Source organism: Myiozetetes cayanensis, unplaced genomic scaffold, assembly GCF_022539395.1.
Source record: "Myiozetetes cayanensis isolate MyiCay16 unplaced genomic scaffold, myiCay2020 scf131, whole genome shotgun sequence".
Lineage (NCBI taxonomy): Eukaryota > Metazoa > Chordata > Aves > Passeriformes > Tyrannidae > Myiozetetes > Myiozetetes cayanensis.
This window is the reverse complement of record NW_026086949.1, coordinates 50363-67066: the sequence shown is the minus strand read 5'-3', so window position 1 is coordinate 67066 and position 16704 is coordinate 50363. Positions and strand designations below refer to the sequence as shown.

The 16704-nt window shown below is 66.1% G+C and overlaps 1 protein-coding gene and 1 long non-coding RNA gene across 2 annotated transcripts in view; both read right to left on the bottom strand.

The window, feature by feature from the left end:
- CHD3 (chromodomain helicase DNA binding protein 3) overlaps window positions 1–16704 on the bottom strand; it is a gene marked incomplete at its 3' end in the record, with an annotated part of 66894 nt that overhangs the window by 35205 nt on the left and 14985 nt on the right. The window contains 12 exon segments of the mRNA XM_050308833.1: window positions 79–200; window positions 722–859; window positions 3087–3287; window positions 4770–4961; window positions 5362–5461; window positions 6981–7112; window positions 9636–9736; window positions 9738–9851; window positions 11825–12007; window positions 12962–13192; window positions 14214–14392; window positions 15985–16123. Of these exon segments, the coding sequence (XP_050164790.1) occupies window positions 79–200; window positions 722–859; window positions 3087–3287; window positions 4770–4961; window positions 5362–5461; window positions 6981–7112; window positions 9636–9736; window positions 9738–9851; window positions 11825–12007; window positions 12962–13192; window positions 14214–14392; window positions 15985–16123 (1832 nt within the window).
- LOC126636533 (uncharacterized) lies at window positions 7998–9347 on the bottom strand. The gene is made up of 3 exons (XR_007628053.1): window positions 9193–9347; window positions 8342–8876; window positions 7998–8238 (listed from the first exon to the last, which is right to left on the bottom strand). It is a non-coding gene; the product is annotated as an uncharacterized LOC126636533 (long non-coding RNA).

Genomic DNA, 16704 nt, shown 5'->3' with positions numbered 1-16704 from the left:
GACAGGAGGGGACCCGGTGGACAGGGGGAGACAGGAGGGGACCCAGGGGGCACAGGGGGCACTGGGGGGACCCCATACTTGAAGCGCTCTGGCGTGAGGAAGTTGAGGAGGTGGAAAAGCTCCTCCAGGTTGTTCTGCAGCGGCGTCCCCGTGAGCAGCAGCTTGTGCTCGATCTTGTACCCGTTCAGCACCCGGAAAAACTGGGGGGGGCATCACTCATGGACCCCTCAGTGTGGGAGACCCCCTGACCCCACCCAGGGCACCCACGGACCCCTCAGTGTGGGACAGACCCCCTGACCCCACCCAGGCACTCATGGACCCCCAGTGTGGGACAGACCCCCTGAGCCCACCCAGGCACCCACGGACCCCTCAGTCCAGGACAGACCCCCTGATCCCACCCAGGGCACTCATGGACCCCTCAGTGTGGGACAGACCCCCTGACCCCACCCAGGGCACCCACGGACCCCAGAATTTGGGAGTGACCCCTCTGACCCCTCCCAGGACATCCACAGACCTCTGGGGGTCCAGGTGCCCCCTCCCCATGTCCCCAGGCCTTGGGGTGCCCCCACCATCCCAGGCTGGCACCCCACCCACCCCCCAGGTACTGAGGTGCCCCCACCTGCACCCCCAGGTACTGAGGTGCCCCCACCCACACCCCCAGGTACTGAGGTGTTCCCCTGTGCCCCCCAGGTTCTGGGGTGCCCCCCCAGCCCCTGCCCACCTTGGACTGGTTGTTTTTGAGCCGGTGGGCCTCGTCCACCACGAGGCAGGCCCAGCGGATGGAGCCCAGGGCCGCCTGGTCGATGGTGATCAGCTCGTAGGACGTCAGCAGCACGTGGAACTTCACCTGGGCCTCCCTCTGCCCGGGTGGGGGGCAAGATCAGCACTGGGGAGGGGGCTGGGGAACCCCACCCCATCCTGATACCCCCCTGGTGTGGGACGGGGGGAACAGGGCACCCCCACCCTACCCCCATACCCACCCTGGGAACAGGGGACCCCCACCCCATCCTGATACCCATCCTGTGTGGGATGGGGGGAACAGGGCACCCCCACCCTGACAGGAACCCCCACCCATCCTGATACCCCCCGGTGTGGGACAGGGGGAACAGGGCACCCTACTCTGCCACCCTGAGCAGGAACCCCCACCCCATCCTGATATCCACTCTGGTGTGGGACAGGGGGAACAGGGCACCGCCACCCTACCCCCATAACCACCCTGGGAACAGGGGACCCCCACCCCATCCTGATACCCCCCTGGTGTGGGACAGGGGGAACAGGGCACCCCCACCCTGCCAGGAACCCCCACCCCACCCCGATGCCCTCCTGGTGTGGGACTGGGGGAACAGGGCACCCCCCCTACCCCCACCCTGACAGGGACCCCCACCCCATCCTGATACCCCCGTGTGGGACCTGGGGAACAGGGCACCCCCACCCTGCCAGGAACCCCCACCATCCTGATACCCCCTGGTGTGGGACAGGGGAACAGGGCACCCCACCCTACCCCCATAACAACCCTGGGAACAGGGACCCCCACCCCATCCTGATATCCCACCGTGTGGGACAGGGGGAACAGGGCACCACCACCCTGCCAGGAACCCCAACCCCATCCTGATACCCCCGGTGGGGGGGAATAGGGCACCCCCACCCTGCCAGGAACCCCAACCCCATCCTGATACCCACCCTGTGTGGGAGAATAGGGCACCCCACCCTGCCAGGAACCCCACCCCATCCTGATACCCACCCTGGGGAATAGGGGACCCCCACCCTGCCAGGAACACACCCCACCCCGATACCCTCCCAGTGTGGGACAGGGGGAACAGGGCACCCCCACCTCTGCCAGAACCCCCCCACCTCACCCCAATACCCTCCTGGTGTGGGACAGGAATAGGGGCACCCCCATCCTGCCAGGAACCCCCACCTCACCCCAATACCCCCTGGTGGACAGGGAACAGGCACCCCACCCTGCCAGGAACTCCCACACCACCCAATACCCTCCTGTGTGGGACAGGGGGAACAGGGCACCCCCATCCTGCCAGGAACCCCCACACCACCCCAATGCCCCCCTGGTGTGGGATGGGGGGAACAGGGCACCCCCACCCTGCCAGGACCCTCCCACACCACCCCAATACCCCCCTGGTGTGGGATGGGGGGAACAGGGCACCCCCACCCTAGCAGGATCCCTCCCACACCACCCCTAATACCCCCTGGTGTGGGATGGGGGTACAGAGCACCCCCATCCTGCCAGAACCCTCCACACCACCCTAGGTGACCCTCAGGTGTCCAGGTGCCACCCCCAGACCCCATGAAGTGACCCTGTTGTCCTGTGCCACCCCCTGACCCCACGGAGTGCTCCCAGTGCCCCACCCTCACCCCATGGGGTGACCCTGTGTCCAGTGCCCCTGCTCACCCCATGGAGTGACCCTGTTGTCATGCACCCCCTCACCCCATGGAGTGACCCCGGTGCCCCACCCTCACCCCATGGGGTGACCCCGGTGTCCGGTGCCACTCCTCACCCCATGGAGTGACCCTGTTGTGCAGGTGCCCCCTGTCACCCCATGGAGTGCCCCCAGTGCCACCCCCTCACCCCATGGAGTGACCCCAGTGTCTGGTGCCCCCCATGAAGTGACCCCGGTGTCCGGTGCCACCCCTCACCCCATGGAGTGACCCTGTTGTGCAGGTGCCCCCCTGTCACCCCATGGAGTGACCCCGGTGTCCAGTGCCACCCCCTCACCCCATGGAGTGACCCTGGTATGGAGTGTCACCCCCTCACCCCATGGGGGTGCCCCATTGTCCAGTGCCCCCCCGTCACCCCATGGAGTGACCCCGGTGTCCAGTGCCCCCTGTCACCCCATGAAATCACCCCTGTGTCCAGTGCCACCCCCTCACCCCATGGAGTGACCCCATTGTGCAGGTGCCCCCCTTTCACCCCATGGAGTGACCCCGGTGTCCAGTGCCACCCCCTCACTGACCCCAGTTCCTGGTGCCCCCCGACCCCACAGAGTGCCCCCTGTGCCCCCACCCTGCCCACCTTCATCTTGAAGGCCTTCTTGCCCCTGACCCCACAGAGTGCCCCCCACCCTGCCCACCTTCATCTTGAAGGCCTTCTTGCCGCCTTTCATGGCGGTGTCGTCGAAGGAGAACTCGTTCTCGCGGATGATGGCCCTGCTGTCCTTGTCCCCGGTGTAGGTGACCACGTAGAAGGCCGGGGCCCACATCTGGAACTCCCGCTCCCAGTTGATGATGGTGGAGAGCGGGGCACTGACGAGGAACGGGCCCTTGGTGTGGCCCTGGGGGACAGCGCGTCACACGGGGACAGGGGACGGGCCTGGGGGACAATGGGACACACAGGGACAGGCCCTAGGGGACAGGGGGACACACAGGGACAGGGGACGGGCCTGGGGGACAGCGCGTCACACGGGGACAGGGGACAGGGGATGGGCACCTGGGGTGGCCCTGGGGGACAGCGCGTCACACGGGGACAGGGGACAGGGGATGGGCCTGGGGACAGGGGGACACAGGGACAGGGGACGAGCCTGGGGACAATGGGACACACGGGGACAGGCCCTGGGGGACAGGGGGACACACGGGGACAGGGGACGGGCCTGGGGGACAGCGCGTCACACGGGGACAGGGGACAGGGGATGGGCCTGGGGGACAGGGGGACACACAGGGACAGGGGATGGGCCTGGGGGACAGCGCGTCACAGGGGGACAGGGGATGGGCCCCCGGGGTGGCCCTGGGGGACAGTGGGACACACGGGGACAGGGGACGGGCCTGGGGGACAGCGCGTCACACGGGGACAGGGGGACAGGGTCTGGACCCTTGGGGACAGGGGGACACACAGGGACAGGGGACGGGCCTGGGGGACAGCGCGTCACACGGGGACAGGGGACAGGGGACAGGCCCTTGGTGTGGCCCTGGGGGACAGCGCGTCACACGGGGACACACGGGGACAGGGGATGGGCCCTTGGTGTGGCCCTGGGGGACAGCAGGACACACGGGGACAGGGGACAGGGGATGGGCCCCCAGGGTGGCCCTGGGGGACAGTGGGACACACCAGGACACAGGGACAGGGGATGGCCCGGGGGGCAGTGGGACACACCAGGACACAGGGACAGGCCCTGGGGGACAGCGCGTCATATGGGGACAGGGGACGGGTCTGGGGGACAGTGGGACACACAGGGACACACGGGGACAGGGGACAGGCCTGGGGGACAGTGGGACACACGGGGACACAAGGACAGGGGACGGGCCTGGGTGACAGGGGGACACACGGGGACAGGCCCCCAGGGTGGCCCTGGGGGACAGTGGGGACAGGGGCCAGGCAGGTGACACTGGAGGCCACGTAGGTGACCCCAGGGCCCAGGTGGGTGACACCAAGGCCAGGCAGGTGACAGCAGTGACTGAGTGTCCCCAGACCCATGTGGGTGACCCCAGTGACCATGTGGGTGACCCCAGGCCCATGTGGGTGACCCCAGGCCCAGCAGGTGACCCCAATGACCATGTGGGTGACCCCAGGCCCATGTGGTTACCCCAATGACCATGTGGGTGCCCCCAATGACCACGTGGGTGACCCCACGCCCATGTGGGTGCCCCCAATGACCATCTGAGTGACCCCAATGACCATGTAGGCACCCCCAGACCCCCACGGGTGCCCCCCAGACCCACAGGGGTGCCCCCCAAACCCATGTAGGTACCCCCAGAGCCACTGGGGTGCCCCCAGACCCACTCGGGTGCCCCCCAGACCCGCAGGGGCGCCCCCCACCCACCTCCTTGTAGAGGGAGTAGAGGAAGACGATGGTCTGGATGGTCTTGCCCAGCCCCATCTCGTCGGCCAGGATGGTGTCGGTGCTCTGGGCCCACGAGAAGCGCAGCCAGTTCAGCCCCTCCAGCTGGTACAGGTGCAGGGTCCCGCCCGTGGCCGTGATGAACCGAGGCTGGGTCTCGTATTTCACCGTGGGCTGCAGGAAAATGGGGGTCAGGGGGGTCAGGGAACCCCAAAACACCCCCAGGGGCACCCCCTAAACAACCCCCACGGGCACAGCATCTCGTATTTCACCGTGGGCTGTGGGAAAATTGGGGTCAGGGTACCCCAAAACACTGCCAAGGGCACCCCCAAACACCCCCCAGGGGCACAGAGGGGGACAGGGCACCCCAAAACACCCCCCACAGGCACAGTGTCTCGTATTTCACCGTGGGCTGCAGAAAATGGGGGTCAGGGAACCCCAAAACACCCCCAAGAGCACCCCTAAACACCCCCCAGGGGCACAGCATCTCATACTTCACCATGGGCTGCAGAAAATGGGGGGTCAGGGCACCCCAAAATGCAGGGGGTCCCAGGGGGTCCCAGGGGGCACTCACGTCGTTGGTGGGGGAGTCGGGGGGTCCCTCCCCCGGCGTCTCCTTCTTCTTCTTCTTGTAGCGCCGGGGCTGGGCGGGGTCCTCCCCCATGAACACCTCCCTGGGGACACGAGGGGGACACGGGGGGGACACAGAGGGGATACGGGGGACACGGGGGACACAGAGGGGACAGGGGGACATGGAGGACATGGGGGACATGGGGGGCCACAGGGACGGGGGGACACAGGGGGGACACAGGGGACACGGGGACACGGGGGGACACAGGGGACATGGGGACACAGGGGGATCTGAGGGGGACATGGGGACACAGGGGGACATGGGGACACGGGGGACACGCGGGTCACATGGCAGTGTCAGAACATCGGGGACACGGTGTCCCCTGTCCCTCACCGGTGTTCCCAGTGTGCACGTCCTCATGTCCCTGTGCCCCATGTCCCTGTGTCCCTCCATGTCCCCCTGTCCCCCCCAGTGTCCCCTCCTGTCCCTGTCCCCTCACTGGTGTTTCCAGTGTGCACATCCCCATGTCCCAGTGTCCCCCCCCTGTCCCCAGTGTCCCCTCACCGGTGTTTCCAGTAGGCATGTCCCTGTGTCCCCCCAGTGTCCCCAGTGTCCCCAGTGTCCCCCCATGTCCCTGTGTCCCCCCATTGTCCCCAGTGTCCCCAGTGTCGCCCCAGTGTCCCCTCACCAGTGTTTCCAGTAGGCATGTGGCATGTCTCTGTGTTCCCCCATGTCCCCCCATTGTCCCCAGTGCCCCCTCACCGGTGTTTCCAGTAGGCATGTCCCTGTGTCCCCATGTCCCCCATTGTCCCCAGTGTCCCCCCATGTCCCCCCAGTGTCCCCAGTGTCCCCTCACTGGTGTTTCCAGTAGGCATGTCCCTGTGTCCCAGTGTCCCCCCATGTCCTCCCAGGTGTCCCCTATGTCCCCCTAGTGTCCCCAGTGTCCCCTCACCGGTGCTCTCCAGTAGGCATGTCCCAGTGTCCCCCATGTCCTCCCATTGTCCCCAGTGGTCCCCCAGTGTCCCCAGTGCCCCTCACCGGTGTTTCCAGTAGGCATGTCCCTGTGTCCCTCATGTCCCCCCAGTGTCCCCAGTGCCCCTCACCGGTGTTTCCAGTAGGCATGTCCCTGTGTCCCCCAGTGTCCCCAGTCCTCCCAGTGCCCCCTCACCGGTGTTTCCAGTAGGCATGTCCCTGTGTCTCCCCACTGTCCCCATGTCCCCAGTGTCCCCCAGTGTCCCCAGTCCCCCAGTGCCCCCTCACCGGTGTTTCCAGTAGGCATGTCCCTGTGTCCCCCAGTGTCCCCCCAGTCCCCCAGTGCCCCCTCACCGGTGTTTCCAGTAGGCATGTCCCTGTGTCCCCCATTGTCCCCATGTCCCCAGTGTCCCCAGTGTCCCCAGTCCTCCAGTGCCCCCTCACCGGTGTTTCCAGTAGGCATGTCCCAGTGTCCCATGTCCCCATGTCCCCCATGTCTCCTATGTCTCCCATGTCCCCCTGTCCCCCAGTGTCCCCAGTCCCCAGTGCCCCTCACCGGTGTTTCCAGTAGGCATGTCCCTGTGTCCCCCCATGTCCCCCATGTCCCCCCAGTGTCCCCAGTGTCCCCAGTCCCCCCAGTGCCCCCTCACCGGTGTTTCCAGTAGGCCAGCTTGTGCAGGTCGTAGTCAGGGATGGGCATCTCGTCCTCCTCCCAGGTGGCCTGGTCGTAGGGCAGGTCCCGCCACTTCACCAGGTAGTGGTACTGCCCCTTCCGGTCCACGCTGCGGACAACGGGGACAATGGGGGACAGTGGGGGACAGTGGGTGCCCAGCATGGGACAGTGGGGGACAGTGGGCACCCAGGGGACAACAGGGACAGCAAGGGACAATGGGGGACAGTGGGCACCCAGTGGGGGACAGCGGGGACAGTGGGCACCCAGTGGGGGACAGTGGGGACAGTGGGCACCCAGCAGGGGACAATGGGGGACAATGGGGGACAGTGGGCACCCAGTGGGGGCCACAGACACCCGGGGGACAACGGGGACAGTGGGGGACAATGGGGGACAGTGGGTACCCAGAAGGGGACAGCAGGGACAATGGGCACCAAGCAGGGGACAGTGGGGACAACGGGGACAGTGGGGGACAATGGGGGACAGTGGGCACCCAGAAGGGGACAGCAGGAACAATGGGCACCAAGCAGGGGACAGTGGGCACCCAGCAGGCACCGTGGCACCCGGGGGACAACAGAGGACACTGGGGGACAATGGGGGGGGCAGTAGGGGACAATGCGGGCTACGGGGGACACTGGGGGACAACGGGCACCCAGCAGGCACCACGTCACCCAGGGAGCCACTGGCACCCGGGGACACCGGGGCCCAGGGGACAGCAGGGGACGTGCAAGGGACACAGGTGCCACCAGGGGTCACCCGATGTCACCGGAACCACGGACTGCCACCGGGGACACCACGGGGACACCACGGCACGGGGGTCACCGGGGACAGGGTCATGGAGGGGACATGGGGTCATCTGGGGACAGGGACACAGGGAGGGGACACTCGGGGACAGGGACAGGACACGGGGTCACCTGGGGACAGGGACACATGGGGGGGACACTCGGGGACAGTGTCACACAGGGTCACCGGGGACAGGGACACACGGAGGGGACACAGGGTCACCTGGGGACAGGGACACACAGAGGGAACACCTGGGGACAGGGACAGGACATGGGGTCACCTGGGGACAGGGACAGAGGAGTCACCTGGGGATAGGGACAGGGCACGGGGTCACCTGGGGACAGGGACAGGGCACGGGGTCACCAGGGGACAGGGACACACGGAGGGGACACAGGGTCACCTGGGGACAGGGACACACGGAGGGGACACTCAGGGACAGTGTCACACAGGGTCACCTGGGGACAGGGACACACAGGACGTGGGGTCATCTGGGGACAGGGACACACGGACAGGAGATGGGGTCACTTGGGGACACAAAGGGACAGGACACGGGGTCACCTGGGGACAGGGACACATGGAGGGGACACTCAGGGACAGGGACAGGGCACGGGGTCACCTGGGGACAGGGACACACAGGACGTGGGGTCATCTGGGGACAGGGACACAAGGAGGGGACACCTGGGGACAGTGTCACACAGGGTCACCTGGGGACAGGGTCACAGAGGGGACACTCGGGGACAGGGACAGGACATGGGGTCACCGGGGGACAGGGTCATGGAGGGGACACTCAGGGACAGTGTCATGGAGGGGACACAGGGTCACCTGGGGACAGGGTCATGGAGGGGACACTTGGGGACAGGGACAGGACACGGGGTCACCTGGGGACAGGGACACACGGACAGGAGATGGGGTCACTTGGGGACACAAAGGGACAGGACACGGGGTCACCTGGGGACATGGAGGGGACAAGGGGCCACCTGGGGTCACAGGGTCACCCAGGGACAGGGACACAGGGACAGGACAGGGGTCATGTGAGGACACGGAGGGGACATGGGGTCACTTGGACAGGGTCACACACAGGACACGGGGTCACCTGGGGACAGGGACACACACAGGGGACACCTGGGGACAGGGACACACGGAGGGGACACTCGGGGACAGGGACAGGGCACGACGTCACCTGGGGACAGGGACACACAGAGGGGACACTTGGGGACAGTGTCACACGGGGTCAAATGGGGACAGGGACACACAGAGGGGACACTCAGGGACAGAGACAGGGTACGGGGTCACCTGGGGACAGGGACAGGACACGGGGTCACCTGAGGACAGGGACACATGGAGGGGACACTCGGGGACAGTGTCACACAGGGTCACCTGGGGACAGGGACAGTGTCACACAGGGTCACCTGGGGACAGGGACACATGGAGGGGACACTCAGGGACAGGGATAGGACATGGGGTCACCTGGGGACAGGGTCTGACCATCCCAGTGGGTGCTGAGGACCCACAGGTGCCCAGAATGTCCCCAGGGGTGCCCAGAATGTCCCCACAGGTGCCAGGGGTGTCCCCAAACCCCCCTCCTGGGCACTCCCCTTCCCCACCCTGATGTCCCCCCCCATCCCCTGGGGATTTGGGGGTGATTTGGGGGGTCTCTGGGGGATTTGGGGGGGTCTCTGGGGGTCCCACCTGTGGTTGATGATGCGGTGCACCGTCATCCACTCGGGTTTGATGCCCCTCCATCCCCCCTCCCAGACACTCCCTGATCCCCTGCAATCCCTCCCATCCCCTGGGGATTTGGGGGTCTCTGGGGGGATTTGGGGGTCTCTGGGGGGGTCTCTGGGGGTCCCACCTGTGGTTGATGATGCGGTGCACCGTCATCCACTCGGGTTTGATGCCGTAGCGGTAGAACCGCTCCTCCATCCCCCCGAACAGGGGGTCCCCCCCCGCCCCCCCTCTTCTCGCTCTTGGGGTCGTCGTCCCCCGAGCCGTAATCCAGGGGGGGGGGCTCGTCCATGTCGTTCTTGCGCTGGTAGTTCCGGTACATCACCAGGTGGAAGATCTCCAGCTGCCAGGGGAGGGGGCACACCCCAAAGTCAGAGGGGGAACAGCAAAATCAGGGGGGAAACATCCCAGTATCAGAGGGGGACACCCCAAAATCAGAGGGGGCTCCCCAAAATCAGAGGGGGAACAGCAAAATCACAGGGGAGCACCCCAAAGTCAGAGGGGGAACACCAAAGTCAGGGGGAGAACACCCCAAAATCAGAGGGGGGCAGCCCAAAGTCAGAGGGGGGCAGCCCAAAGTCAAAGAGGAGTACCCCAAAATCAGAGGGGAGCACCCCAAAGTCAGAGGGGGACACCCCAAAGTCAGAGGGGGGCAGCACAAAGTCAGGAGGGGAACACCCCCCCAAAGTCACAGCGGGGCTCCCCAAAATCATTAGAGAGGGGCACCCCCAAAATCAGAGCAGAGCACCCCAATATCAGAGCAGGGCATCCCAAAATCAGAGTGGGGATCCCCAATATCAGAGAGGGGCTCCCCAAGGTGTTTTTGGGGTGCAGCCACCATACCTGCAGCTCCTTGATCCAGGAGCAGTGCCAGGATCAATCAATGCCCGCCCATGGCAGTGCCCCCCCATGGCAGTGCCCCCCCAGAGGAGCCCCCCCAGGGGTGTTTTTGGGGTGCAGCCCCCGTACCTGCAGCTCTTTGATCCAGGAGCAGTGCCAGGGTCAATCAATGCCCCCCCAAACTGGCTTTGTGAAGCCCCCCATGGCAGTGCCCCCATGGCAGTGCCCCCAGGGGTGTTTTTGGGTGCAGCCCCCGTACCTGCAGCTCCTTGATCCAGGAGCAGTGCCAGGATCAATCAATGCCCCCCCAAACTGGCTTTGTGAAGCCCCCCCATGGCAGTGCCCCCCCAGAGGAGCCCCCCCAGGGGTGTTTTTGGGGTGCAGCCCCCGTACCTGCAGCTCTTTGATCCAGGAGCAGTGCCAGGATCAATGAGCCCCCCAGAGTGGCTCTGTGAAGCCCCCCATGGCAGTGCCCCCATAGAGATGCCCCCCATGGCAGTGCCCCCCCAGGGGTGTTTTTGGGGTGCAGCCCCCGTACCTGCAGCTCCTTGATGCAGGAGCAGTGCCAGGATCAATCCATGCCCCCCCAAAGTGGCTCTGTGAAGCCCCCCCATGGCAGTGCCCCCCCATAGAAATGCCCCCCATGGCAGTGCCCCCATGGCAGTGCCCCCCATGGCAGTGCCCCCATGGCAGTGCCCCCCCATGGCAGTGCCCCCATGGCAGTGCCCCCCCATGGCAGTGCCCCCCCATGGCAGTGCCCCCAGAGGAGCCCCCCAGGGGTGTTTTTGGGGTGCAGCCCCCCCATACCTGCAGCTCTTTGATCCAGGAGCAGTGCCAGGATCAATCAATGCCCCCAAAGTGGTTCTGTGAAGCCCCCTCATGGCAGTGCCCCCCACAGCAGTGCCCCCATGGAAGTGCCCCCATGGCAGTGTCCCCCAGGGGTGTTTTTGGGGTGCAGCCCCCGTACCTGCAGCTCCTTGATCCAGGAGCAGTGCCAGGGTCAATCAATGCCCCCCCAAAGTGGCTCTGTGAAGCCCCCATGGCAGTGCCCCCAGAGGAGCCCCCAGGGGTGTTTTTGGGGTGCAGCCCCGTACCTGCAGCTCCTTGATCCAGGAGCAGTGCCAGGATCAATCAATGCCCCCCCAAAGTGGCTCTGTGAAGCCCCCCCATGGCAGTGCCCCCCCATGGCAGTGCCCCCCATGGCAGTGCCCCCCCCCCAGGGGTGTTTTTGGGGTGCAGCCCCCGTACCTGCAGCTCTTTGATCCAGGAGCAGTGCCAGGGTCAATCAATGCCCCCATGGCAGTGCCCCCCATGGCAGTGCCCCCATAGAGATGCCCCCATGGCAGTGCCCCCAGGGGTGTTTTTGGGGTGCAGCCCTGTACCTGCAGCTCCTTGATCCAGGAGCAGTGCCAGGGTCAATCAATGCCCCCATGGCAGTGCCCCCAGGGGTGTTTTTGGGGTGCAGCCCCCCCGTACCTGCAGCTCTTTGATCCAGGAGCAGTGCCAGTAGGACAGCCCGACCCACTTGACGAAGAACTCGGCTCGGAGCGGCCCTGCAGGGCCTGGGGTCCCTCGGGCGGGGGGCCTGGGGGCCACGGGGGGCGGCTCCCCCCACCTCCAGTACAGGATCTTCTGCACCCGCCCCTTCAGCACCGGGCACTGCGGGGGCAGGGGCGGCGTCGGGGACATGGGGGGACATGGGGGGACACCGGGGGGACACTGCGGGCCCTCGTGGTGTCCCCGTGTCCCCACAGTGTCCCTGTGTGTCCCCATGTCTGCAAGGTGTCCTGGTGTTCCCGTGTCCCCCCATATCCCCCCGTGTCCTCGTGGTGTCCCCACAGTGTCCCTGTGTGTCCCTCTGTGTCCTCGTGGTGTCCCCGTGCCCCCCCAGTGTCCCTGTGTGTCCCCCCGTGTCCTCGTAGTGTCCCTGTGTCCCCCCATGTCCCCCTCTGTCCCCTCGTGGTGTCCCCACAGTGCCCCTGTGTGTCCCCACAGTGTCCCCATGTCCCCAAGATGTCCCAGTGTCCCTGGGGTGACCCCACGGTGTCCCCAAGGTGTCCCAGTGTCCCCATGGTGACCCCACGGTGTCCCCCATATCCTCCCATGTCCCTGCAGTATCCCTATGCCCTGCTGTCCACACGTGTCCCAGTGTCCCCCATGTCCCCATGTCCCCCATGTCCCCCTGTCCTCCCATGTCCTGGTGTCCCCCCATGTCCCCCCATGTCCTGGTGTCCCCCATACCGTGCAGCGGGACAGAGCCACTCCCCATTGGGGATCCACATCCCCGTGTCCCCCCATGTCCTGTGTCCCCCATGTCCCCATGTCCCCCATGTCCTGGTGTTCCCCATGTCCTGTGTCCCCCATGTCCCCTCAGTATCCCCGTGTCCCCATGTCCCTGTGTCCTCCTGCATCGTGGCAGCGGGACAGAGCTCACCCCTATGTCCAGTGTCCCCCCATGTCCTGGTGTCCCCCATGTCCTGGTGTCCCCCCATGTCCCTGTGTCCTCCCGTACCGTGCAGCGGGGACAGAGCCACTCCTATGTCCAGTGTCCCCCCATGTCCTGGTGTCCCCCCATGTCCTGGTGTCCCCCCATGTCCCTGTGTCCCCCCGTACCGTGCAGCGGGGACAGAGCCACTCCCCGTTGGGGACCTCTGGCAGGGGGGGGTTGAGGCAGTGGATGTGGTAGGAGGACACGCAGGCGTCGCAGCACAGCAGCTCCCCCCCGTCCTTGCACACGCGGCAGTACTCCATGTGATCGTCTTCCTCCTCCTTCTCACCCTCCTCCTCCTCCTCCTCCTCCTCCTCCTCTTCATCCTTGGCCTCCCACTGCACCCCCTCCTTCTCCTGGGGACAGGAACCCCAACAGTACTCCATGTGATCGTCTTCCTCCTCCTTCTCACCCTCCTCCTCCTCCTCCTCCTCTTCATCCTTGGCCTCCCACTGCACCCCCTCCTTCTCCTGGGGACAGGAACCCCAACAGTACTCCATGTCACCCCCCTCCTCCTCCTCCTCCTTCTCACCCTCCTCCTCCTCCTCCTCATCCTTGGCCTCCCACTGCACCCCCTCCTTCTCCTGGGGACACCCCTGGAGTCAGGAACCCCAGCAGACCCCAAAGGGATCCCAAACCCGCTGGGAATGACCCCGAAACTGCACCCAAATCTGCTGGGAATGGACCCAAAACTGCACCCAGGGACCCCAAACCTGCTGGGAATGACCCCAAAACTGCACCCAGGGACCCTAAACCAGCACCCAGGGACACCCAAACCTGCTGGGGACACCCCCAGGATCCCACCAGAGCCCCCAAACCTCCCTAAGGACTCACAAATCTCCCCGAGTCCCCACCTAGGCCAACCCAGGATCCCCCTAGGAACCCAAACTGCCCCCAGGATCCACCTATGGACCCCCAAACCCCTCTCAGGATCCCCCAAACCCTTCTCAGGATCCCCCAAACCCTTCAGGATCCCCCCATGCCCCCCATCCCCACTCACGCAGTGGGGGCAGCTCCAGTGCCCCCTAGAGCCCCCAAGCCCCTCTCAGGATCCCCAAACCCCTCTCAGGACCCCCCACGCCCCCAGCCCCACTCACGCAGTGGGGCAGCTCCAGCGACCCCCAGAGCCCCCACGCCCCCCCATCCCCACTCACGCAGTGGGGGCAGCTCCAGTGCCCCCTAGAGCCTCCCAAACCCCCTCAGGATCCCCAAAGCCCTCTCAGGATCCCCCAAACCCCTCTCAGGATCCCCAAACCCCTCTCAGGATCCCCCAAACCCTTCTCAGAATCCCCAAACCCTTCTCAGGATCCCCAATCCCCTCTCAGGACCCCCCAAACCCCTCTCAGGACCCCCCCACGCCCCCCCATCCCCACTCACGCAGTGGGGGCAGCTCCAGCGGCCCTCGGGGGCCCTGTCGAGCTCGGGGTCGAGGCACACCAGGTGGTAGGCGCGGGGGCAGGTGTCACACAGGATGATCTCCCCGCCCTGCTGGCACACCTCGCAGTAGTCCTGGTGGTCCGTCTCGTAGCCGTCCCCCTCCTCCTCCGGGCCCGGCCCTGGGGGCAGAGGGACAGCGGTGACACCAGTGACACGAGCACGGGGGACACTGGTGACACCAGCACAGAGGGACACAGGTGACACCAGCATGGGGGGACAGAGAGACAGCGGTGACACCAGCACAGAGGGACAGAGGGACACCAGCACGGGGGACAGCGGTGACACCAGCACAGAGGGACAGAGGGACACCAGCACGGGGGACAGCGGTGACACCAGCACAGAGGGACAGCGGTGACACCAGCACGGGGGGCAGCGGTGACACCAGCACAGAGGGACAGCGGTGACACCAGTACGAGGGGACAGCGGTGACACCAGCACAGAGGGACAGCGGTGACACCAGTACGAGGGGACAGCAGTGACACCAGCACAGAGGGACAGAGGGACAGCGGTGACACCAGCAGGGGGGGACAGAGGGACAGCGGTGACACCAGCACGGGGGACAGCGGTGACACCAGCACAGGGGAACAGAGGGACAGCGGTGACACCAGCACGGGGGACAGCGGTGACACCAGCACAGAGGGACAGCAGTGACACCAGCACGGGGGACACTGGTGACACCAGTACGGGGGACAGAGGGACACTGGTGACACCAGCACGGGGGACAGCGGTGACACCAGCACAGGGGACACTGGTGACACCAGCACAGAGGGACAGCGGTGACACCAGCACGGGGGACACCGGTGACACCAGTATGGGGGACAGCGGTGACACCAGCACAGGGGACACAGGTGACACCAGCACAGGGGACAGAGGGACACCACTGACACCAGCACGGGGGACAGAGTGGGACACTGGTGACACCAGCACAGAGGGACAGCGGTGACACCAGCACGGGGGGCAGAGGGACACCAGTGACACCAGCACGGGGGGACAGAGTGGGACACTGGTGACACCAGCACGGGGGGACAGCGGTGACACCAGCACGGGGGGACAGAGGGACAGCAGTGACACCAGCACGGGGGGGCAGAGGGACCCAGTGACACCAGTATGAGGGGGCAGAGGGACAGCGGTGACACCAGCACGGGGGGCAGCGGGACACCAGTGACACTAGTACAGAGGGACAGCGGTGACACCAGCACGGGGGACAGCGGTGACACCAGCACAGGGGACACCGGTGACACCAGCATGGGGGGACACTCGGGGACCCCAGTGACAAGCTGGGAGCTTGGAGACCCCAGGTGACAAGGTGGGGACACTTGGGGACCCCAGGTGACAAGCTGGGGGTTTGGGGACCCCAGGTGACAAGGTGGGGACACTCAGGGACCTCAGATGACAAGGTGGGGGTTTGGGGACCCCGGGTGACAAGGTGGGGACACTGGGGGACCCCAGGTGACAAGGTGGGGGCTCAGGGACCCCAAGTGACGAGGTGGGGACACCGGGGGACCCCGTGTGACAAGCTGGGGACGCTCGGGGGGGTCTCACCGTGCGCGGGGGTCCCTGGGGGCAGCGCCTCGGCTGGGCCGGGGCTGCAAGGACAGACGGGGAAGGGGGGACATGGGGACATCACCTGGCGTCCCCAACGCCGTGGGGGGGGTGGGATGGGGAAGGTGGTGGCACCCAGGGATGCTTGGGGACACTTGGGGACGCTCACCCTTCTTCTTCTTGCGCCCGGGGCGGCCCCGTTTGAGCTTCTTGAGGCGCGTGGTGGGGTCGGGGCGGGGGGCGGCCCCCAGGACCCCCCCCGGGCTCTCGGCGTCCGACTCCTCCTCCGCCTCCCCGGCGTCCTCGCTCTGCTCGGGGACAGCGGGGACAGGGGGGACGGGGGGGACACAGGTCACGAGGGGACACAGTGTCCCCCTGTCCCCGGGTGTCCCCATCCCCACTGTCCCCATGTCCCCATCTCCACTGTCCCCATGACCCCATCCCATGTCCCCATCCCCAGTGTCCTCATGCCCCCATCCCCACTGTCCCCATGTCCCCATTTCCAGTGTCCCCATGACCCTATCCCCAGTGTCCCCATGTCCCCATCCCCAGTGTCCTCATGTCCCCATCCCCACTGTCCCCATGTCCCCATCTCCAGTGTCCCCATGTCCCCATCTCCAGTGTCCCCATGACCCCATCTCCAGTGTCCCCATGTCCCCCTCCCCACTGTCGTCATGACCCCATCCCCAGTGTCCCCATCCCCAGTGTCCCCATGTCCCCATCTCCAGTGTCCCCCTGTCCCCATCCCCAGTGTCCCCATGTCCCCATCTCCAGTGTCCCCATGACCCCATCTCCAGTGTCCCCATGTCCCCCTCCCCACTGTCCTCATGACCCCATCCCCATGTCCCCATCTCCAGTGTCCCCCTGTCCCCGGTTGTCCCCATCTCCA